This window comes from Nanorana parkeri, unplaced genomic scaffold, assembly GCF_000935625.1.
Source record: "Nanorana parkeri isolate BGI_ZX_2015 unplaced genomic scaffold, ASM93562v1 scaffold515, whole genome shotgun sequence".
NCBI lineage: Eukaryota > Metazoa > Chordata > Amphibia > Anura > Dicroglossidae > Nanorana > Nanorana parkeri.
The window spans coordinates 122,392-148,590 of NW_017306783.1; the positions used below are offsets into that span (position 1 = coordinate 122,392).

A 26,199-nucleotide genomic window follows, 5' to 3' on the forward strand; every position below is an offset into this window, starting at 1 on the left:
ACCAGCCGTTCAGTTCTCCACAGACCCCAAGGGAGAAGTAAGGGTCTCCGGGGGTCCGGGCAGAACCGAGTGGTGGGCTATGGCCAGCAAGTGGGTATACACTGCAGACAATGGGTCTTCAAGCGGGTGAGGTGCTATCTCTCGGGTGTTAGTAACAGTATAAGGGGTGGGCCATTAACAGGACCACTCCCTTTTCTAAAGGGACATCCGAAGTTTGTAATCACAACTACTGAGCAGTAAGAACAGGAAATTAAAATGAAAGTCAACAGTAACATTAACATCGACAACTGGGCGAGCCCCTGCGCCGAAGATATTTTGGAGCCTTAAAGAGCCGTCCAGGAGGGCCCGCGGCAGGTGACCACCCGAACAGGCCGCGTCCAGGCATTGCGCTCGTGTCAGGTTCGGGGGGGAGGGGGGTTACCTCTTACAGCCCGCGGGGTGGTCCTCTGCTCCTTCGAAGGCCATCCTGGAGAACTCCTACGTGTCTGGGACCCTGCCACACCGGCCACCTGTACCATCGTTCAAAAAAAAAAAGAAGCACAAACATTATGGTTATGGCCATCAAAAGAAATAAACATCATCTTCACAAAGTCTACCCCGGCAGGATTCATATACAGTAATACCTTGGTTTACAAGTAACTTGGTTTAAGAGTGTTTTGCAAGACAAGCAAACATTTCTGAAAAATTTTGCCTTGATATACAAGCAATGTCTTGCATTAAGAGCAAAATTTTGTAGAAAAGTGCCACCTGAATAAGGCTGTAGCAGTGCGAGCGATGTGTCTGTTTAACGACAATGCAATGTCACATTGGATAGATTCCTTGTTAAGGTTTCACGAAATGAAAAAGATTCCATTGAGCCGAGAGATAGCAGTGATTCCATTAGTGATAGTGAAAGTCGTCCTACACAATAATCCTCCTCTCTCTTGTCTCCCTCACACCAGCCACGAAGGTAACCGGAAATTGGTTTATTTTTCTTTATATTTTGTACAGTATTATATTACTATATTGTATTGTAATCATTTTTCTGTGAATATTTTTGGGTTGTGGAACAAATCATCTGAATTTCCATTATTTCCTATGGGGAAATTCGCTTTGATATACAAGCGCTTTGGATTACAAGCATGCTTCCGGAACGAATTATGCTCGTAAACCAAGGTATTACTGTACATCTATATGCTGTGTACCGCCGTACTGAACCCCCACCCAACCAGAGGGACCTAGTACTTCAGCCCCGGGCCTCCTGTCGGCTAAGGGTAAAAGGATAGATAAGGGAGTGGGGGCAAGGGAGGGTGGGCTTCCACTCTGTCCATGGGGGTGGTGTTCTCTTAGCTCGGGGTCTGGGTTTGGAGAACGGGGGTGTCCAGGTGCCTGACCATAGCAGACACAGGGTAGCAAGGCATGCCTAGCAGGAGGGATGTAGGCAGTTCCGTGGTACTAGCCCCCTCGATGGCTGCGCAGGAGGGAAGGGAACTGCATCAGGGACCAACCATGCCGGGAGTGATGTGGTTCATCGGCGTGTAGATGAAGGGAGCGGGCGCCTCACCGGGGTCTCGTGGGTGAAATGGGGGGTCATACTTGCGAGATCTTCGTGATGCTAGATATCAAAGTCTCCATTGGTGTCCAGTGGTATGGCGTCAACAGGCTGTCCATTGAATTATCTACCTGGTCTCGGTTCGGCAGGGCAGGACTCTTCTATTCAAGTGTAGAGGTCTCCAGCCCGTCTGATCTCGGCAAGAAGTGGTTGCAGTAGCCGCCGCATGTGTAGCGTGCGGCGGGACAAGTCTGGCAGTAGAGTTATGTCGGCCCCATCAAAGGGGACTGGGCCCTTCTGCAACGCTCTGCGCATCACGGTTTCCTTTACCTCGAAAAAATGGATGCGGCATAATACGTCCCTAGGCCGGGGATCGCCGTCTGTCCTGGGGCCTCCCACGCGATGGACCCGGTCAATCTCCAGGGCAGAATCTGGGGCCCTGTCCAATACAGTGTTGAGGATGGCTATCACTGTGGGTCGGAGGTCCACCGCACCCGTGGCCTCCGGGAGCCCCCGGAGTTTCACGTTGTTCCTCCGGGACCTGTTCTAAAAGGTAGTCTTGGGCCAAGAACAGTGTGGAAAGATGGCGATCATAGGCCGGCCTGTCCGACTCTAGTCGATCCAGCCGGCGGGACAGGTGAGCCTGTTCATCCGATAGGGTGGATACTCTCGTCTCCAGATGGGAGACCGTCTTGTGTATGCCCGCTATGTCCCGTTTCAGCGCGGCTTCCATTTTAGTGACCAGGGCGGCCATATCTTGTCGCGTGGGCAGGGACAGGAGAATGGAGGCGATCTCGCTGGCTGAGAGGGAGGTCAACACCTCTGGTGTCTGTGGCTGGGTCGGGGTAAGGCCGACCGGGTCCTCAATGATGCTGGGTTCGGGTGGCGAGTTGGGCATCCGCTGCAGGGTGGACGCTCCCGGGTCCGGAGCGAGCGGTGAGGCTGGGGCGCCACGAGGGGGGCGCGGAGGTGTAGGCCCCTGGGTCTTACCCTGCGTCTCAGGCTCCATGACCGGCCGAGGAGGTTGGTTGGAGAGGTACCGCAGACACTGGTACCACAGCACAGCAGTGACTACTCACCCTACCTCTCCTCACAGCTCCTCTGACTTCCCTCGCTGCTCGGGCAGGACACTGGACGTTCACTGCAGCCTCTTCATACGCTCCAGGACTCCCAGCACAAAGGGGAGGATCAGCTTCCTTAGCTTCTAACTGCAAGTACCGAGTTACAGCTCTCTACTGCCAACCGGTGGTAGTTCATTGGCGGTGATTACTGTGTTAACAAGGACTGTGAACTTGTAATATATTCATAACCTCTCAGCACTCTGATAACCATACTACCAATACTGAATTGTGATGTGAACAGACAGTTATTGCGTATACCGAACCTATTAGTACTCTACACGGTCTGCTTGTCAGGTCCTCTGCAATATACTCACCTGATTGATAAACTACCTATTGCCTCTGTTCAAACTACTGACAATATCCATACCTTCATTACCACAATACCTCTTGTTCCTGATAGCCATAACATACTGCACTATCCTCGTAACTAAGGCAGCTAAGAAACCGTATATAGAAGCTAGATACTAGAGGCTGCTACTTACTTCCTGGGAGATTGGTGCAATGATGCTTAGAACCTAGCGGCAAGATTCATTGCTGCACAATACCCTTGGTCTCGGGTGTGTGAGGCGGAACGGGGTTCCGCAGCTGAGCTCCATATCCTGCCTTAGTTAAGGGTGTTATAAATATTCCATTTTGCTACATATATTTCTATGAAGCATAGAAATATGTAGCAAAATTAAACATTGTATCATTGTACACATCAGGATCTGTACAGAGCTGTTAAAGCAGATCCCGATATGTGCAGAGATGTCAAAACAGTGATATAGCAGAGCCGTTCACACGTCAGCCGTTGTTGTCACTGTCAGGTACTCGATCGCTGACAGCGATCAGGTATCTGTAAAAGCCTAATTCTTTCATTGATGAAAGAATTAAGCTTTTAAAAAAGCTTAATGCCTTTATTAATGGACAATATTGAGGCATCCAGTAATGAACGGTAACCGCTGATCACAGCGATTACCAGCTTTTAAAAGCTCTAAATAGCTGATCACGTACAGTGTATATCACCTGTCATGAGGGGGTTAAGGTTGACTTTCACCTGAAAGTTTTGTTATGGCTTGGAGGAGGAGGAGGGCTTTTACCTGAAATTTGTCTTCCTTCTATTTTAAACAAATTGCCTAGGGCAAACATGACTCTATCTGCTTAACAGACTACCGTGTTTCCCTGAAAGTAAGACCTACCCCGATAGTAAGACCTAGCGCTATCTTCAGTGATTTCTGTAATATAAGACCTACCCCGAAAATAAGACCTAGTTCGGTGGTAGGTCTTATATTGCAGAAATCCGCTAGGTCTTACTTTCGGGGTAGCTGCACATAAACTGTGTAAAGACCGGCCGCAGCTCCCGCCCACACGCCCGCCCACACACCAGCCTGCCGCAGCTCCAGCCCCGATGACTTCCCTCGCTGCTCGGGCAGGACACTGGACGTTCACTGCAGCCTCTTCATACGCTCCAGGACTCCCAGCACAAAGGGGAGGATCAGCTTCCTTAGCTTCTAACTGCAAGTACCGAGTTACAGCTCTCTACTGCCAACCGGTGGTAGTTCATTGGCGGTGATTACTGTGTTAACAAGGACTGTGAACTTGTAATATATTCATAACCTCTCAGCACTCTGATAACCATACTACCAATACTGAATTGTGATGTGAACAGACAGTTATTGCGTATACCGAACCTATTAGTACTCTACACGGTCTGCTTGTCAGGTCCTCTGCAATATACTCACCTGATTGATAAACTACCTATTGCCTCTGTTCAAACTACTGACAATATCCATACCTTCATTACCACAATACCTCTTGTTCCTGATAGCCATAACATACTGCACTATCCTCGTAACTAAGGCAGCTAAGAAACCGTATATAGAAGCTAGATACTAGAGGCTGCTACTTACTTCCTGGGAGATTGGTGCAATGATGCTTAGAACCTAGCGGCAAGATTCATTGCTGCACAATACCCTTGGTCTCGGGTGTGTGAGGCGGAACGGGGTTCCGCAGCTGAGCTCCATATCCTGCCTTAGTTAAGGGTGTTATAAATATTCCATTTTGCTACATATATTTCTATGAAGCATAGAAATATGTAGCAAAATTAAACATTGTATCATTGTACACATCAGGATCTGTACAGAGCTGTTAAAGCAGATCCCGATATGTGCAGAGATGTCAAAACAGTGATATAGCAGAGCCGTTCACACGTCAGCCGTTGTTGTCACTGTCAGGTACTCGATCGCTGACAGCGATCAGGTATCTGTAAAAGCCTAATTCTTTCATTGATGAAAGAATTAAGCTTTTAAAAAAGCTTAATGCCTTTATTAATGGACAATATTGAGGCATCCAGTAATGAACGGTAACCGCTGATCACAGCGATTACCAGCTTTTAAAAGCTCTAAATAGCTGATCACGTACAGTGTATATCACCTGTCATGAGGGGGTTAAGGTTGACTTTCACCTGAAAGTTTTGTTATGGCTTGGAGGAGGAGGAGGGCTTTTACCTGAAATTTGTCTTCCTTCTATTTTAAACAAATTGCCTAGGGCAAACATGACTCTATCTGCTTAACAGACTACCGTGTTTCCCTGAAAGTAAGACCTACCCCGATAGTAAGACCTAGCGCTATCTTCAGTGATTTCTGTAATATAAGACCTACCCCGAAAATAAGACCTAGTTCGGTGGTAGGTCTTATATTGCAGAAATCCACCGGCAACAGCACGCCGCCTTCTGGGACGTCCCCCAGCCAGGTAAGACATCCCCCGAAAATAAGACCTAGTGTCTTTTTTCGTGCAAAAAAGAAAATAAGACACTGTCTTATTTTCGGGGAAACACGGTACTGCAGCTTGTACAGGGACACCCAGGGAAAAAGAAAATATGGAGTTTAAAAAGGATTACCCCACACACATATACATTGTGTAGGTGTGGTGCGATGCATTTTTTCCTTTTTTTTTGTTACAAGGTCAAATGTCACAAAAGGATACTGTGGCACAACAGCACGCTGAGAAGCCCTATGGGGCATTATAACATGTTGTTCCGCCTTCGGCGCAAGAAATGAATAGGCTTAACCTACCTGCCATATCGCAATTGGCCACCAGATAGACCTGAAGAGAAACATCTCTATTCACAGCAGCTTGAAGACTGTTTTTTTTTCTTTTGGTAAAACTCCCAAACATGTGCTCAAAGAGAAGGAAACAAGAGCACTTTGGGAATTCAGCCTCCATTGTTGCTTTTACACTATGTTATTCTTGTTATAAGATGTTTTATCAGCAGCAGACTATTGCAATTCTGGGGATGCGTCCTGCTCATGTCCTTGTACTGTTTAAATTCCAGTCTAGCCTGTTGCTATGGCAAAACACCTCCCCGGAGCCCTATTGTACCGCCTCGGTGCCCTGTAATTATAATCCGCACTTATCTGCTCTGAAACTTTAAAGGCATGGAAGCCATTGCTCTAGTTGGATGCTACACATCACTGCTCCCCCTGGGGATCTGTGGAAACGCGCCTCCCGCAATGACATACAATGGGAAAGGTCCCGCCTTCCTCATTGTCTGTTACCTCGGTCCCCGGGGCCGGGTACTACCATTTGATTGGTTTGTTTTGCTCTTGTTTGTCTTAACCTATGTTTTCTTTTTTCCTGAAGATGTCTTTCCTTCCTTCCACTGTCTACCCCCTGGGTCCCTCACCGAATTGCAACTATCTACACATCTCTACTGTGGTGTGTGCCTGGAACCTCAGGCATCGTTCTCCCTCCACCTCTCCTATGGCTAGTAAAAAGAGTTAATATCTCATAATGTCCAGGGGTTCAACTCGCCATCCAAACGCCATAAAGCCTTCTCCTACTACTCCTCATGCCACGCTGACATAGTATGCCTCCAGGAGATTTTCTCAATCCTCTTGCCCACGCTACCTGAATAAAAACTACCCCCAATTCTACTTGTGCAAATTTCACAGAAAAGAAGAGAGGGGTCCTAATTGCTTTTAAGAAGTCTTTACCCTTTGTGTGCCAATCTGAGATCTCCGACCCTACGGGCCGATATTTTCTCCTAGTAGGTACCTTATTTCACGTGTAGGTAACTCTTGTATCTTACTACACCCCAAATAACCACCAAATTAGATTCCTATCCCATTTGTTTCAAGTAGTTGCACACCACGCAAAGGGCTTGCTGTTCCTGGCCGGAGATACCAACCTAGTACTTAATCCCACTACGGATAAAACCAAAAAATCCCACACCCCCGGACTGAACGGGACGCCTCAGCCTGATAACTTGGCCCTCCGAAATCTTATAAATGATTTTCAGTTAGTAGATATATGGCGGGAACTCAATCCAACGTCTAAAGACTACACTTTTTACTCTAACCCCCATCAGGTTTTCTGTAGAATAGACCATGTCTTCACATTGCAACGTTTTTTAGCCCTATTTCTGTCAGCCAAAATTAAGGCAGTGCCATGGTCTGATCACACCCCCTATGTGATACTGTTCCGCTTAGAGGGGGGATTCCCAGGGCCGCGGTCACTGGAGGATCAACGAGTCCCTGTTATCCACTGTGGAGAACATGACTCTTATTGAATCATATGCTAAGCAATACTTTGACCTTAATGAGGGGTCTGTTAGCTCTCCTGTAACCCTGCGGGAAGCCCATGAAGTTACCATGCGAGGGCAACTTATAGAACTTGCCACTTGCCGTAAAAAGGAAAGATCTCAAAAAGTAGACGCCCTACAAACTGAATTGGACACATTAGATCAGGCCCTGAAAGATAAAGTTGATCATAAACTTCTAGCACGCCTGACTTCGGTCAAAGCGGAATTGAACCTCTTATTGGACCAGAGCGCGGATAAAGCCCTGCGATGGTCTAAACACAGATTTTACTCTAGGGCTAACAAGTCGGGCTCCTTACTAGCAAGGAAACTGAATACATTGAACGACCGCCCAGCCCCCTTTAGACTGCGTACCCCGGGTGGCACTCTCTCAGCTAACCCCGAAAAGATTTTGTCATCTTTCCAGGATAATCTCAGTTCCCTCTATGCTGCCTCTCGCACTTTCAGACCAGAACAAGCAGAAGACATCTTACGGGATGTCAAACTCCCACAGGTGTTGCAGGGGGACTTAGACTAATCCCAATAATTATAGACCTATATCACTATTAAATATTGACCTTAAACTTCTCACCAAGATATTGGCCACCCGTATCAATTCCATACTTCCCTACATCATCCACAGGGACCAGGTAGGCTTCATACCAGGTAGACAGGCAGGGAATCACATCCGCAAAATAATCCACTCGATTCATACCCTCCTATCTCATAATATTCCTGGTTTCCTGCTGTCACTGGACCTACAGAGGGCCTTCGATTCCATCTCCTGGGAATATTTATATTATATATTGCGCAAATGGTAATATACAGGGGTACAATAAGTACTCCTAAGAATGAGATCCTAATAGGTTGGACTTGATGGACTAATGTCTTTATTCAACCTCAAATACTATGTAACTATGTAATGGGGTTTTGGAGACTCGTTCTTGACCTGGCTGCGAGTCCTTTACTCAAACCCAAAGGCCCAGGTAAAAGTACCTAGGCCACCTTTCACAGGAGATCCCAATCGAGAGAGGCCCCCGTCAGGGATGCCCCCTGTCCCCAGCTCTTTTTGCTTTGGCGATTGAACACCTGGCCATCCTTCTTTGCTCAAATCCAAACATTAAAAGGGACTGAAATAGCTGGGGTGGACTATAAAGCTAGCCTCTTCATGGACGACGTAATGCTCACCCCGACACAGCCGCACACTACAGTACCTAATCTACTAAACCTCCTCCGACAATTTGCTACCATATCTGGGTTAAAGGTTAACTGGGAAAAGTCAGCTGCACTAAATGTGACTCTCCCCAAATCAACGTATGAACATCTCAGCGCCAACTTTTCATTTGATTGGGCAAAGTCTTATATCCGTTATCTAGGCATTAAGATTACTGCTTCTTATGACACCCTGTACCACACAAACTATGTTCCGTTGTTCAAAACTTTAAAACAGCTATTCACGTCATGGTTACCGTATAATCTCTCGTGGCTGGGTAGGGTCTCGGCTGTAAAGATGACTCTTGCCCAAACTTCTATACTATTTAAGGACTCTACCAGTGAATATACCCTCCTATGCCATGAGGTCAATGCAGCAGAGTATTCTCCAGTTTCTATGGCGCCCCCGTAAAACTAGAGTAGCTCGGGCCACCCTATATAAACATAAAAGGGATGGGGATTAGGCCTCCCCAATATAATGCTATACTATCGAGCCTCCCAGCTCCTACCATTGATAACTATACACCAACGCAGGTCTCCGCCACTATGGATTATGTTGGAAATTCCGAATTGCTCCCCATTACCCCTCTCTGCATTGCCCTGGCTACCATCCTGTGACAGGCCAAAGAATTTGAGTCCTCTTATGGTGCACGCCCTACAAGTGTGGGATTCTCTCAAGTATTCAGCAAACTTTATCTCGCCATATTTACCACTTCTCCCCTTATTGGCCCAACCATTGTTTAGGCCGGGTATGGACGACCCCAAAGCTTTCCGATGGTGGACGAATAACGGGTTTCATATAGTGCAGGATTTCCTGCGCAGCCCTGGCATACCTTCATGGAGCCACCTACGGGAACACAACAAGATACCCGAGGTTGAACGTTACAGGTACATCCAACTTCACCATTGGATCTCCACCCTGACTAAGCGGGGTGACCCTACCCGTTCACTCACATGTTTTGAACATATCTGCCTTTACTCACCGGAGGGCCCGGGTCTAGTAACTATATTATACTCCCAACTGAACAGACTGGTTAACCACTCCGACCATAAATATGTCAGAGGCTGGGAAGAGGAATTACAACAGAGGTGGGCCATGAAGGAATGGCAGCAAATGTGGGGTAATATGGTGAGCTGCTCGATCAATGTCACAAATGCTGAAGTTGCGTATAAAGTAGTAATGAGGTGGTACCTGGTCCCGGCACGGATGGCCCGCCAATTCCCTTCGGCCTCGGGTACCTGCTTCCGAGGTTGCAGGGAAGTGGGAGATATGGTACATATATGGTGGTGATGCCCATTAGCCACTCGCTTTTGGATTAAGATATTCAGACTGATTGGTTCCCTTTTTGACATACATGTTCCCAGAAACCTCCAATATACCCACTTCCACTTGTCTATACCTGGAATAACTAAACCACAACATTTCATTTTCCTAGCAGTTAAGTTAACCTTGGCAGGCAACTGGAAGAAACAACAAATCTCTTATGTGGAATTTAGCAATAGGTTGGATAATGTCATGTTCAATGAACGCCTTTCCAGTATCTTAGAAGACAAACATAATAAGTTTCTGGGTAGCTGGGAACCCTGGCTCAGGTATCGCCACCCTAACATGGACCCAATGAGCTACACGGGAATCTGACGGGTTCTCAACTTCAAAATTACTCATGTAATGGTGGGGGGCTGGGATGACCCAGTCGCTGATCGACAGCAATGAATGGCGGTTCGAGGTGGGACCTGCCACCACTATCAGTATGAGGGATACCATTACCCTTCTCCCTTTCCCCTCCTGCTCCTTTTTTCTTCCTTCTCTCTCTGTGGGGTCTTTCCCCCGCTACCTCATCCTCCCTCCTTAGTCTTACTTCCTTCCCTGGGTTCTCCCCTAAGAGGTATAAACCTGTTAACTTTGTTGGTGCACAAAATGTAAATTCATGCTACAAGGCCACAGGCAAGACACCTGCCTGCTCTTAACATCATACATCATAGGCTATGATTCTGCATACATTATGTTTGTATTGGTTTTTGACTAACTCCTATTTTGGAGCACCGTGAACCCATTACCTATGTTTACTTTGTGTTAAACAATAATAAAAATATTGAAACAGAAATAGGCTAGAGGTCAGGGATAGCAGCAGACACAAATGGTCAGTAAACAGCCAGAGATAGGGGCAGGCAGCATACAAGGATAACCAGGATACTTGTCAGAGGTCAAGACAGGCAGTGGCCATAGATAACCAGGAGACAAATCAAAGGTCAGTACACAGCAATCAATGCAAGGTAGCAGGCTGGATAACAAAAGGCTCTCCAGGGTCTCAGCAGTCAGCTAATAATTGTGCTTGGAAAGGAAGCTGAAAGTTGTCTGAGTTTTATTAAAGGGTTTCTAAACCCTCCGTTTTTTTTGCCTATATCTACTGCTAGCAAGCTTTAACCCTTTCCCTGCCAAGCCCTCCGGAACATTTTTCAAATCAGCTGGCCAAGCCATTTTTGCATTTTTTGCAATTGTTTCCTATTGATTTGATTTTCAACTGCTGGGTTGCTAGCGTTTGTAAAAGACCCCCCAAACCATATATTTTCTGAAAGCGCAGGCCCGATAGAATAAAAAGATGGTGTTACTAAATTTGTAGGCTCTGCAATAATTGCGCAAATGTTTCTCAAATTAATATTAAACCGACAAAAATACACAATTCAATTGTTAAAACACACCACAGCGGTTTAAACTTACCCCGTTGTCGCCACGCGCTCCCGCCTGAGATTCCGAAACTGCTCGGGTGGCCGCAAAGCATCCTGGGGCGGGCGCATGCGCAGTTCGGATTTTAGGCCGGGAGACGAGCACAGACGCAAGGTAAGTCTATGGATGTGTGCACCCGCGTGCAGACACCGCGGGATCGTAAGTGCCAGCAAGGACAGAGGAGTCAGCGCTGGATCGGAGAGCCGCCGCACCGCTGGAGGGACAGATAAAAACATCAGGAAAGAAGAGGAAGATCGGATTAAGATACATCATTTAAGGTAAGTGCTAACATTAACATTGGGGGGAGGGAAAACATTTTTTTACTTTATTGTTACTTTAAGCCAAGCAAGAGGTCACTCTAATTCATCACAAGATGACATTAGGTGGGACTGCACAGATAAGCTGCTGTCCCATGATACTTGTTGCAGAGTGACCAATATGTTGATGGTGTTCAAAAAGGAAAAGGAAGAGTCTAACAACACCAGAGAACAATGTACATGCTTTTGAACATCGCCCTGCATAACTATGGCAGGAGATGTAATAGTGGACTTTAAAGCCCTGCCAGCAACTGCAGCAGAGTGCTTCAAGTGATCTTCATTTTCTGGGGCAACTTAGACACTTCCAATTTCCCTTCTTTTGTGAGTGCACATTTTGCTTTTATTAGAGTGTTTCTTTTTTTTCTTTCAAGAATATATTTTTATTTAATATTTCGTATATAATATCAACATCCATATTACATGAAAATAACAATAGCATCAACATCCATCAGCAATCTCTTATCAATAATTACTTATTAATTTCAGGTGACAAGAAAGTGAAAAGCTAATGCTTATAATCAAGTGCATAGTGAACTGTACCAGCATCATTATCATATATTCATGAAAATTGCAAAGTAAGAACTTATATAGTGTGATAGTTTGGGGAATATAGCACAATGGTAAGCGCTAAGTGACCACTCCTGAAGCCGACTTTAACATAAAAGGACAGTCTTTATTCAGCATAAATTAAGCATAACAGTTCATTCAGGAGTCTCATCAAGACATTGTGGTTGGTCTCACCGACATCTGTCTGTCCCATACACTCCCAGTGTGATAGTCCCAGGACTTTACCGTATTTCTCTGTGAATACAGTCCTCACCACTGCTCAGCAGCTTTCCTCAGCTCCAAGCGGTTCAGTATCCACCCCTCGTGGGTCACTCTCTGTCTCGCTGACAGGTATCTCAGTGTCACCAACCCGCTGGACCTCTCCAGCCTTCCTGGCTCTGTCCCTTGTGCTCACGCACGCAGCAGAGTCTGTCTGTCATCGTGTGCCTCTTGCACACCCACAACTCTCCTCTAAAGAACTGGGCTGGCTTCCTAATAAGGCTGCTCTCAGCCACCTGTTCAGCCCAACCTGGCCACTGGCAACACCTGGCCCCAGGACTGGAGATCCCATCCCACTATAGTCTGGAAAACCTGGAAAGAACTGAACAGCCAGTTCCTTCTCTCCAAAGGTATTCGCATTGTGGAAACTCTCAGCCCCTCTGGCTGAGAGTCCTGGGCGCCAAAGTTGCCATACTACACAGTGGCATTGCCATGCACTGCCACAATAGCTATAATAACAAAGAACAAAGGTATTTTACTGCTTATGATATCACAACATTCTCAATCAAACACCTTTATTGTTACCTATTGTAAAAACCTATCATAACCATCTCTTCATCCAAGGTGGATTCTCTTGCCATAGAGCCATGGGAGCACAAATTATTGTAAAAATGTTTGAGTTGGAAGTACTCAAGCCATCTACCGGCTTGATGGTAGTACTCAAGCCATCTACCGGTTGGAAGTACTCAAGCCATATGCCACTCCTGATGGCAGAATGTCTATCAATAGAAGCACTCCCATTGCATTCACAGTTGCATATCAGGGATATTGGCCTGTAACTTGCACACTGTGCAGGATCTTTCTTTTCTTTATGTATCAAAGTTATGTAGGCTTCCTGACTCTGTTGAGGGAATGCCCATTCCTCATTAATAGCATTAAAAGTAGTATGCATAATTGGGGCCAATTCCCCTGATAACGACCTATAAAATGTCCCTATCAGACCATCTGGGCCTGGACCTTTCCCCAACGGCATCAAGTGGATCGCCCCTATTTTCTCTTCTATTGAAAAGGGAGTATCTAGTGGCTCTATAATATCACTTCCCAACCTAGGTAGTGCTGTCTGAACAACATATTGGGTCTTCCATCCTTTTTCTGATCCCTTCTCAATTATAGATTTCCCCTTCCCTATATTATATAGATCATTATAATACTTAAAAAACACTTCTGAAATCTTCTCTGAAGTAGGAACCATAGTCTGCTTTGGACCACAAATTTTAGAGCTATACATACTCCCTTGTTTACTTCTAATACAGGTGAAACTCGAAAAATTAGAATATCGTGCAAAAGTTCATTTATTTCACTAATGCAACTTAAAAGGTGAAACTAATATATGAGATAGACTCATTACATGCAAAGCAAGATAGTTCAAGCCGTGATTTGTCATAATTGTGATGATTATGGCTTACAGCTCATGAAAACCCAGATCCACAATCTCAGAAATTTTTTGGCAGTGTGGGCAGGTGCCAAGTCCTGCTGGAAAATGAAGTCAGCATCCCCATAGAGCTCGTCTGCGGAAGAAAGCATGAAGTGCTCCAAAATCTCCTGGTAGACGGCTAAGTTGCATTAGTGAAATAAATGAACTTTTGCACGATATTCTAATTTTTCGAGTTTCACCTGTAGATCGTGCAAGTGATCTACTACTCTTATTACCAAATTCATACATAGTACGTTGAGAGCAATCTTTGTATCTTTGATAGACTAAATCTAGTTTTTGATGTAACTCTACCCTTTTTTGTTGTAATTCTTGAAAGGCCTCTGTATCCCCATTACTTTTATGTTAGCGCTCCAATTGATCTATTTCATCTAATAAGGTTCTAATAGCTTAATTTCTCTTTTTTTTTTAATCGAGCCCCATGTGAAATCAAGGTCCCCCGTATAACACATTTCAAGGTTTTCCATTTTATTGGGGGGTATTGTGGGTTCATGGTCAGTTACGAAATTTGCGATCACCTGAGTGACTGCCTGTCTCGTAACTGAATCTTGTAATAACGTCTCGTTTAACCTCCATGTTGCTTGTGATTTCAATGTATCTGGAGTTATTATTGTGCAAGAGATGGGAGAGTGATCGGACCATATTTGCACTCCTATGTGTGCTTGTGGTCGCCAGCTCAATAAACAATATGAGACAAAAAAATAATCTATTCGACTATAAGATGAGTGGGTCAAAGAATGACATGACAAAGAATGACAAAGAATCCCTTACTTTTGGGTTAAGCACGCGCCAAACATCTACCAACTGTAACTCGTGAAGACAATGTTTTAGTCTATTGAGTTGGGAAGGGGGGAATATATCCTACTCCCTTAGATGTATCAATATCAGAGTCCATTGATACATTAAAGTCCCCTCGCAATATTACTATACCTTCCATATAATTACTGAGACGATTCAATATCCTAAGCAATGTCCTCACTTGGCCATGGTTTGATAGATAACATTTGCCAGTGTGTATTGCTTACCATATATTTTACATTTTACAAAAAGATATCGTCCCTCTCCATCAATTAATTCCTGTAAGTCTGTCACTGGGATTGAATTATGAAAGCCTATCGCTACTCCCCACGACTTGCTCAGAGAGTAATTACTCATATGCCACTTAGAATAATGTCTCATAGGTATTTTAGGGACACATGAATCCTTGCAATGAAATTCATTAGAGTGTTTCAATGAACATGCTATGCTACAACATATTGTGTGCCTTGCCAATCTTCCCTTTTTGGAAAAGTAGCATCATGTCCTGGGATGTAAAAACAGCCACAAAACTTACTACTCCTATGACACAATTTGTGGCTTTTTCAGTGCAACATGTTTAACTGCTTGTATGTTAACGGCCATCGCTGCCTGTTTTTACATTGATGGCGTTTCCCGCTTGCACGCGCCGCACGGCGCGCCCCGAGTGGGCGGGGCTAACAGGCCGTGTATACACATGTACAACGGCCGGCTGGGAGCTTCCTGGATGTAACAGGCCGTGTTATCCCTGCCCACTCGGGCGTGCCGTGCGGCACGCGCGAGTGGGAAACGCCGGCAATTTAAAAACAGGCAGCAATGTCCGTTAACATACAAGCCATCCGCCAGCTATAGAGCCGGCGCATAGCTTGTATAAGCTGGCGGCCCGTGCCCCCCTCCCTCCGCAGCCCCCCCTCCCGTTGTCACGCTGGTCCAGGGCTCCGCTGTGCCCGGTGCGAGCCTGGGACCAGCATAGTGCTTCTCTGACAGGGTCTTGGAGACCCCTAATGTCTCCATAAAGAGGACCTGTCACTTATTTTGCTATCACATAAGGGGGTTTCTTAGCCCCCTATCTGATAACAATAAAGTTAAGTGAAAAAAAAATAGGAAAAAAATTAAAGTTTCCACCCAAAAATGTAAAGTTACACATAAAAAAGAATTTAAAGACACCAAGGACAATACTGTCAGAGTGCTAAATGCGATTCATTTCGCCACATCGAAACGTATCCGAGCCATCCTCCTTTCAACCGACGCGGAAAAGGCGTTCGATCGGGTAGATTGGACGTTTCTCCACGCGACGCTCAGGGCGGTCGGGTTCGGGAACAACCTATGCAGATGGATATCGGCAATCTATTCTAACCCTGCGGCCCGGGTGCAGGTAAAAGGCACATACTCTGCCTACTTTCCTTTGAGCAACGGGACGTGACAGGGTTGCCCGCTTTCACCGTTACTTTTTATCCTAACGCTGGAACCCCTACTTTGCAGAATCAGAGATAACCCGAATATCACGGGACTACTCCATGGCCCGAAGACGCACAAAATAGCGGGGTACGCTGATGACCTCCTGTTCATGCTGACCAAACCTACGCTCTCCCTTCCAAATCTCATGGTCGAGCTGGAGACCTATGGGGAGTCCTCCAACTTCAAAATCAATCAGAAATCCGAGGCACTTAACCTCACGGTGACCCACTACCCTCTCATGGGCCTCCAAGCGGCCTTCCCCTTTCGTTGGTCCGCTTCACACATCACCTACCTAGGGACGAAACTGCCCGCATCAGTCGCCAGGGTTTTTGAACTTAACTTCCCACCGCTGCTCTCCGAACTTAGACGCGATCTCTCCAAGTGGTCAGGTCTTACCATCTCCTGTTTCGGGAGGAACAGCGTATTGAAAATGAATATCCTCCCACGATTACTCTACCTGTTCCAAACCTTACCAGTACACATCCCCATGTCATTTCTGAAGTTAGTGCGGAGAGAGTTCACCTCCTTCCTGTGGGCGAACGGTGCCCATAGACTGAACAAGTCCCTACTGGAACTGCCCAAATCTAGAGGGGGGATCGGATTTCCAGACCCCATTCGTTATCACCTGGCCGTGCATATGGCCCGTGCTTTCGAATGGTGCAACGTGTCTTCCGACAAACGCTGGCTGCAATTTGAACAGGCAATCTCCCCCTTACCGTTGACGGGACTGCTTTGGATCGCGTCGCCCCTGACCAGGGAAATACTACAACACCCACTTACCGGTGTCACGATACGAATGCTTAAGAAGACACCCGCTCTACTGCCAGACAGTACCACGCACTCTCTCATGTCGCCAATAGTGGGTGATCCAGCCTTCGCTCCCTGTCTCACCGACGGCTCCTTCATGCGCTTAGTGGAAGCTAACCGCTTCCAGATTGGACATTTCCAACCCATCGAGGATTTCACCCACCTAGACTCACTTAGAGACCTGATTGCTCCTCCACTGTTTCGTTGGCAGGCTCTACAACTCCGCAGCTATCTTTCTAGACTCAACGTGTCCCCACCTCCACGTACAGTACTGACACCATTTGAGGACGTCTGTCTGGCAGGTGGCTATGTGGATCATGGCTTGTCCAAGGCTTACGCCCTCACGACACAGATAGCCGACCAGACTGAACCTGGCTTCCTGGCTAAGTGGGAAAAAGACCTAGACACTACGTTCACCCAAACCCAAAGGGATTAAATACTTCACTTTTCCCACAAGGCCTCGATAGCTAGCTCCATACAGGAGACTGGCTACAAACTGCTCACTAGATGGTATTATGTCCCAACCAAGCTCCACAAAATGTTCCCTCAGACGCCTCCGACGTGCTGGAGATGTGGTCAGGAGGAGGGCTCCATTCTACATGTATTCTGGTCCTGTCGATGTCTCTGGGAGTTCTGGGATGCAGTCCTTCGGATAATCCACCAACTCACTGGAATGTCTCTGGTGGGTGACCCAGCCGCTATGCTGCTCCACTTGTCCCCACTGCCTAAGGCCGATACCGCAAATCCCTGCTGATACACCTAATCAACGCAGCCAGAGCTTGTATACCGCTGTGTTGGAAGAGTTAGAATGTTGTCCTGCATACTAAGGTCCACGGGCCCAGGCTCGTTGAAGGGCAACAGCAGGTTGACAACCTTATCCCACGCTACCTACTGAGTCCTGGATACGGGATGCGCTTGCATGCTATATGTCAATCCACATGTAATGGAGAGAACTTTTGTTTTATGTATGTTCTTGTACCCTTTTTTCTTGTTGTATGCAAAAATTAAAAATAAAGAATATAAAAACAACAAAAAAAGAATTAAAAAAAACAAAAAAAAATGTAAAGTTCCCACCCATACATACACGCATGCAAACATGCGTCAGGGGCGCATGCCTGCAAAAACAACGATTGCGCCCATTACGCCGCACATGTTACATATAGCCGCGAACGTTGCAGTGAGGGCAATCATTTTAGGGCCATCAATCACTGATAACACTAAACTGATGAGCTGTAAAAGCTTTTAAAGCGTTGCCTATGGTCAATTTTGAGTATGGTAGTTTTTTGCGATTTCGCGGGTGCGCGCAATGTTTAAGCATGACATGTTTGGTGTCTATTTACCCGATGTGACCCCGTCTTTTATATTTTACCAAAATAATTGGGTAATAAATTGTTTCCTAACATAATGTTAGGAATTTTCCCTAAATATAGTAAAAAATAAAAACCGCAGTGGTGATTAAATACTACCAAAAGAAAGCTCTATCTGTCCCCAAAAAATGGTATAAAATTAATTTAAGTACAGCGTTGCATGACGGAATAAACATCAGTCAAAGTACCGCAGCGCTGAATACTGAAAAATGGCCTGGCCAGGAAGGGCGTCTAAACACCTGGTCAGCAAGTGGTTAATGGAGAGGTTATTGATTATAGTCCATCCATCTGCTTAATAAAAGCTCCAAAATACCACTGTCCATCAGCTGTTAAAAGCTGAAGCTAAGTCATGTTACTGGTGTGCTTTGTCAAGTCCCAGTGGAGCATACATTGGTATTCAAAACCATGATTTTGAAGGATTTATCAGGAAAGAGAGGTGACATATGATGTTTTCTTTCAGTGTAAATGTTTACCAATGTCACATACTAACAGGAAGTTGGAAATCAATGGGTTTCCAGTTATAACCAACTGGTCAATTATTGGATACAGGAGATGTCAGCTGCTTTTCAACAGATGCATGTGGAATGGTTAAACATTCACTTTTGTTATGTTCTACTTATTGATCCACAATTTAAAATAAAACATTTTGACTCCAGTTAAACTTTAAATTCTTGTCATAAGTGATGTGGATCCATACTGGTTTACAAAAATATAGTGCATTTGGATCCACTCTAAATTATACAAATATAGTACAATAACAGGTTTAAAAATTCTTAAGAAAGAAAATCAAATGTACATTTATTCAGTAAAACTATATTTTTTAGATCTTCTCTCTTGTTTTTTTAATTTAGGAAAAAACATACATATGTTTTAATTTATTTTACTATTATCATTGTAGCAAAATTCTGCTGTGCATCATAATATATATATATATATGGGGTGTGGAAATTTTTTTAAAAACTACTTGTCCAAGGACTAAAGCGGGGGCCTGATCTACTCCATAAAGACAATCGACTTGTCCCGATATAAAAAACTTTTTTAACCAAAACCATATTTAGCTGTGCTAAGAAGCGCTTCTCATTGGACAGCGCCGTCAGGTGACCGTGCTGACCAATGAGTGATTGCATACTTGGGCGATCATGTGCGGTTGCATACAGAGGTTGCCGCGCAGCCTCATTGATTTCAATGGGGTCACATCCACGTGACAATCACTTAAAAAAGGTACATGTACCTTTTTTCGTGACACGCACCATGCGGTGTTTTCAACCGTGATTATGCGCGATTGCACGGGCGGGATTGCAGCGGGAAACCGCGCAATCTACCTGGCGGGACTGGAGTGCCATTAGAAAATAACGGCACTGCCAGCGAGATCGGCAGTGGTGTGCGATTCCGTGACCACCCGGCCATCCATGCGGTTTTGTGCACGGTTGCCGCGTGGTCACGGATCGCCCACTCCGCTCACACACACAATGCCCTATGCATGTGTTTATTCACATGCAGATGGTGGGGACAGTAGGGTTAGTTTTCATTTTTTTCATTTTTATTTACTTTTATTATTTTTTTACTTTATCGTCTTTTTATGTTTTACATATTATTATTACCAGTTTTATTTATTTGTTATTATGTTTAACTTTTTTATTTTTTAAATTGTTATGTATTAACATTTTAAATTTGTATTTTATTATTTTGGGATTGTTTTTAACTTAACTTTATTGCTATCAAACAAGGCCTAACAATCCCCCTGTGTGATAGCATTTGGAGGTGACAGGTTCTCTTTCTTGACCCTGTCACCTCCAAAACAGGAGTTCTAGCACAGCACTGTGCTCGTTCTCCTGTGACATGAAGGCTGCAAAAGCAGCCTTCCTGTCAGTGCTCACATGGAGCAGAGCAGAGAACCGACTTTCTCCACTCTGACCCCCGCTCTTCATCCTGATCTAATTTGCCGGGGTCCCCCGAAGACCATCGTGGTAAGGGAGCCAGTGGCCGGGGAGAAAGGCAGCGGCTGAGTGTCATGCGCCCGACTTCAGAGAGGTGCGGTGGATTTCAGCTGCGGTTATAACCCGTTAGGTGTTGCACTGCGGTTGTCAGGCTATAATCCCAGGCGGCTCTCTCAATCACAAATGGAGAATTTGGGATTTAGACATCATATACCGCAGAGTAAACAAAAGGATAAAGTGGAGTTATTTGAGGAATATTAATCCATATTCCTAATATTAGAACGTATAAGGGATGGCAATGAGGGAGCGTGAACTCATAAGGCAGTCTTTAAGGTTAGAGAACAAATTCAGCAGCGGCAATCCTACTATACACTGTTAGTTACTGAGCATAGGCATAATATGGAGATGATATGGAAAGGCTCCACTATGTGGCAGTGTAGGGACTCCAACAGAGTAAAACAGCAAAGCTATAACATATTACTTGCGGTTGTGGGGATTGAACCCCGTGGCTCTGATGATCCTTAGCACTCCTAGGAATGCTGTCTGAAGTTGGTGGAATGAGGTCCGGGTAATGGCCTGGTTCCTGAAGGTGTAGAGTGTCTCCTGGGGTGCTGGGCCATGAACCCAATAGTGGAACGCCGTCCATGGGTTCAGAAGCCTCTTAAATACTGGTGGAACGCGGAAGAGGAGCCTCGCGGCGTGACGTCACTTCCGCGTTCAACCCTGGAACGCATAACAGTACGCCCCCAGGGGGAGGAGGCGCCCTGTTACGTCCACGGCCGCAGCGTTCCAGAGTGGAACGCAGACGGCTCGTGGAGCAGATCCCAGGACCATTACACTGAGGGAGAGAGAGAGGGGAAGTGAGTGAGGGGAGGGGGAGTGAGAATCAGGCTGCTTGTAGATCACTTGTACACAATGGCTCCCACACTACATGTAGCCCTGCTGCTTGCACGAAGCAGGGCTAAATGTAGAAAAAAATTACTCGCCCGGTGCCCGGAACTGCATGTCCCGGGCGTCGGGTGATAGGAATTCCACACCCCTTAATATTACAGCATACATACCAGCTTGGATAGAAGTTGCAAAGGCTGTAGGAAATGAAACAAAACATAGAAGCCACGATGGTCCACTTGCAACCGATTTTCTTAATGAGCAAAGGAGGCAGGAATAATGAAGAGAGACTAAGGGAAACGTACATCACACTAAGTGATGCAACACCAAGTCCTTCAATCCTATTGAGGCTACTCTGTATATGAAGAGAAGAAATATATAATTTAATTGTATGTATCTCTTACTTTTTCACCTAAAGAAGTACATTTGAAACTGCTCAACACTGTAATGTAAAATAGCCTTACCATTGTTACAATACTCTACATTTCTTAGTAACCCACATAGTCTTTGATTTTATCTCATGAATAATTTATGGCTGGTTTAAGAAACAGACAGAAAATGCATTGTACCAATAATTAGTAGTTAATATTAATATTCTTATAAATGTTTGTACCCTCTAAGAAGACAGTTGGCAGTTTTTGCAGGTACAGTATGTAAACAGTTAAATATAGAAAAAAAACAAGCACATATAACACAGCAGTTTCAGTTTTTCTTTATCCAAACGTGATAGTTATAAAGTTACTCAGAAAATCCTAATCTAATTTTTGCTAACCTGAATTTTAGGTGCCCACATTACAATATAATGATTATTACAATCTTTTTAATGATTTGTAATGCTTGTTAAGAATTTCCTTGTGTCTAAATGATAGCCTTATTAAAATATAAAAAAGAAGGTAAATATATATCACAGGCATAGTAGGCATCAATTATATTGGTTAATATTGCATAGAATTTAAACCAGTATGAGGAACTTGTTTGTTTTCGATTCTAGTTTCAGTGTAAAAAAATATAGGAAATGCACATTTTAAAAGATACAATTTACTGGATTTAAGATTCTTGAATATTCAGTTGAGCATATAATTAGTAGCTATTGCAAGATCTGACAGTTGAGCAGTAAAAGGCTCTTTCACAGTTTTCTAGCAATTTGTTGCATCACCTATTAATTAACAGAGCAGGAACAGCCCAAAGGTAAAGCCTAACACACCTAGTTGTCACGAATAAATTCTTTCATGTCACACTTTCCAAATTACAAGAACTATTAAAGTTAAAAGTGACTGATTATAGCATGCTATACATGATGTCACAGCATTCACATTAATAATGATGCTGCTGCTTTTTTCAACAGAAGATTAGGGCTTTTATGCATAGTCATAAACATATTATACACTCGGGTATGTTATTATGACTAAATCTTTAACTTGATGTATCATTGTTTATTAAAGAGGTGTTAGAGAATAATTTTCACTGATAAGATCAATAATGTTTTACACAACGTAATCAATTAAAGTGTTGCCTTTCTTTTTTATTTAGATAAATGCATGTTCCATTATGAGAAATCTGCACATCATCCATGTTAATTATGTAGGCTTAGCTCAAAGAATACTTATTAGTCACTTTGGCGTAGGCACTAATAGCATAGAGCTGTTAACATGCTCCACTATTTCCAGATGCTAAACAACATATATACTGTATAATAAAATAGTTGACAAACTTTACTAAATCCTAGGTAGCTAGTACTATTTACCAGGAAGTGGACTCTAGTCACCAATATATTCCTGGGATGTTCACACCATTTGGTTACCAATGGTATCACTGGACATCAAGAAAAAAGATACTTTATATCAGAAAATATTTCCAGGAGTAGGCTATACATTTGTAACCACATGCTAATGCATACTATTGATGTCTTAAATGATGTGTTAATACAAGACATTAACTATATTATTACATTTTGCACCACTGTCTTGTAATGTAGTGTTCATCAAGACCACTGCATTGATGTACACAGTCCAATTTAAAAAGATTAAAATAAGATTAAAAAAAAGAATGAAAGATTAGAAAAGATTAAGGAAAATTAGATGCCACCTTCTGTCATTTAGCTACACCTACCTACAACATAATGCTCACTGCTATTTAACTTTATCTTCCAATGTGGATTGCAAAAGTGTAGCCATGCAGTAAATGAAATCAGTGTCTAAACCAGCCTTTCCCAACCATGGTGCTGTGGCATCCTGGAGTTCCTTCTGGCTTCCTCAGGGGTGCTCGAAAGTTTTGCACAGCATTATGTCTTTCCATGGTGCAGGCAGGCGCCATGGAAGGAACTGATGCTAATCTAAGCAGGGTGAGATCCATTTAGAAAAGGACGGATGTTATCCTTTTTCCAGGTCTGCTCTGCATCCTACCCTCTGCCATGCTGCCGCAGCTGTGGCTCCTGTTGTAATTGTAAGATTCTGATGTAAATTGGACACTGGGGACTCAAATTGTGCAAGGGGGGACTCCATTGTGACGAGGGCTCCTAGTGCGAGAGTGGAAACTCTGATGTTAAGGGAGAACCCCACTTTATTTCCATTTTTGCATTGGGTCCTCCCTTAAAATCCATACCAGGTACCTACCTAGGTCACTTTTTTTTTACATTTTTTGCTTTTATGTTTCTTGCATTTGGGGTGCCTCAAGATTTTGCATACTTTTTAAAGGGGCCATGACTAAAAAACAAGTTGAGAAACATTGGTCTAAACAGACACAGCATTTAAAGGACAAGTTCACCTCAAGGTCCTTACTTACCTCCTAGTGCTGGGCAACCCGTGCCTACACTCTAACATCCAATAGGCTTAGATAGGCTGTTGTTCATGCAGTATGGATACATACTATTCAAGTCTATGTGACGTTAATGCACAGGCGGTCTGGGCTAGATGTTCTTGAGCCCTGTTGTAGACAGCAAATGTTAGTGCATTAAGGCCTTGTTCACACCAAGCGCGGAGCAGAGCAGAGCAGAGCAGTTGCAGACCGGATCAAAACTGCATCTAATGCATTCCAATGGTATTTTTAGCTCCAGTTCACATCGTAGCGTGCAGGTCCAGAGCAGGTCAAAAAACTGGAGCAGGCCCTATTTTACCTGCCTTGGATCTGCTCTGGAACGCATGCAAATGCATCAAAAACGCATCAAAAATGCATGCAAATGCCTGGAACGCACTGAAAGCCCAAGTTAAACGGAAAAAAAAAAATTTTAAAACCAAAAACGGCCCGAAACGCATCAAAAACGCGACAAAAACGTGGCACAACCCACGGCACTGCGTGTGCAGAAACCTGAGCGGATCTGCTCTGCATTTGGTGTGAACAAGGCCTAAGAGAGCTACGGAGGGGTCTGAGCAGATTCTTTCACAAAGATGAACTTGTCTTTTGAATAAATGTGCTATCCTGCATTATCCTTCCTGATTTTACCATGTTGCATACCTGAACAAAGTTGCCATCATGTAGACCAACAGTAAACAACTCCAATTCTCAGGGGCTAAGATTCCTGTATATTTTAAGATTGTGCTAAACAAATGAACAGGCTAAATCAAAGTATGTAAAGCAAAAACATTTTGGGTTTTTTTAAGTTTTGGAAAGACTGGTGAGAGGTTGGAACCCCTGTGAGGTTTTTACTTCTGTATTTGACCCTGCTGGGAAGATTTCCCTTCTATATTTGTCGTAGTGACCATTTCAACCAAGACTGAAAGTGAGGGAAAGTCCAAAATGTTGGGTTTTCTTGAGAACAGGAATAAAGTAGAAATCATTCAAAGATTACACTTGTTCTGATGACAATTGTCTTTGTAGGAGTTTCCTTTATTTTGGAGAGATTTTCCCTTACTTCCTGTGTCTATAGGACATAAAGTGAAGGAAAAACTCCCTAATGGGAAACAGATGATGGGATAAAAACTGCCTGGTAGGGGTTTTAAAGCAAATAAAAAACAAAAAAAATGAATGCAGCTCTGTATTCATGCTCTGTATGTATTAATAAATCATGAACTGTATTATTTAAAATTCAAGCAGTGTAAGTACATGAATTTGACTTGGCATCAGCCTCTTCCAGTGCTTGTTCAACAGAGCTTAGACTGAGAGAGGGAAAAGCAGCAAAATGAGCCAATCAGTTGTACTGCAGTGTTCATGTGCTAGCAAGGGACATGCTGATAGAAGGAGAGAACACAGTAACAGAGATAAGCTAACTAGTCTTCTGTTCCTCCTTTCACTGTCCAGTCACAGAAGGGGGGGGCAAGACCTGTAAGTGTTACTGAATTGCAATAAAGGAAAATCATGTCTCCTACCCTGTCACACAAGGTTGTGTTGTGTAACAGAGCTATTAGACTGGATGGATAGAAATACAAATCCTTTGGCAGGTAAAACAACTCTGATACATGTATTTAATCGATGTATTTAAACGGTTGCCTGGAATTCAGCTTTAAACCTTCCCTATTCTATACAAAATAATAAAATAAAAGGTTTAGCTTTAAATATACTTAAAGTAACAGGTGGCTCTTTATATAAAGTGATTCTGTCTGTTCCAAAAGCCTAACATGTATGCCCTTGAGGACAGGAGTTGGGCACCCTTAATCTTGACAATTGTAAATGCTCATGGGTATTTGTGAGAACAAATGCACCCCTTTTAATTCCAAATTGTGGATTTTGATTAAAAATGATGTATGCTGAGATTTAGTAGATTGATTCTGTGGTTAGTGAGAAAGAGAGAGATAGAGTATTTTTAGGAAAGATTGTATCCAGGATACTTAAGTCCCTTACCTGTAGAGTCTGAAGTCCCATATAAGCAGTGTATAAAAGTAAAATTCCAAATGATAGAATGAGAATGTTTTTCACATAAGAACCCTCCATTCTGGATTAACTTCTTTTATGCAGCAATGCACATGAAGCGTGTGAACACACTGTGAAATGTTAAACGGTATAACAGTTAGCATTTATTTAACACCATTATTGTTATGTTAAAATTCAAAATCTTCCAGCTACTCCAGATTCTCCCCACTCCCCCCAAGCACACACACATGCCAAAACCCCTGAAAAACACAGCTCAACCCACCTCCAGGCAAAAAAGTACCCTTGCAGTGTGACTACCCCTGCACTGCAAGGGTTAAATGCTTGTTTTTGTCTATGGCCTGGAGTAAAGCAGATTTACTTGCCTGACCCTCACTCCCACAGGCTGCTTTCAGCCTGCTATACCCATCCCTGCAGCTTCCTCTC

The 26,199-nt window shown here is 44.1% G+C and overlaps 1 protein-coding gene across 1 annotated transcript in view; it reads right to left on the bottom strand.

The window, feature by feature from the left end:
• LOC108790941 (protein unc-93 homolog A-like) overlaps nucleotides 1–25,836 on the bottom strand; it is a 112,863-nt gene extending 87,027 nt beyond the window's left edge. Inside the window, exons 1-2 of the mRNA XM_018561306.1 lie at nucleotides 25,747–25,836; nucleotides 21,147–21,328 (exon numbers count right to left, since the gene is read on the bottom strand). Of these exons, the coding sequence (XP_018416808.1) occupies nucleotides 21,147–21,328; nucleotides 25,747–25,836 (272 nt within the window). The remainder of the gene's footprint in view (nucleotides 1–21,146; nucleotides 21,329–25,746) is intronic.
• Nucleotides 25,837–26,199: the final 363 nt, after the last annotated feature.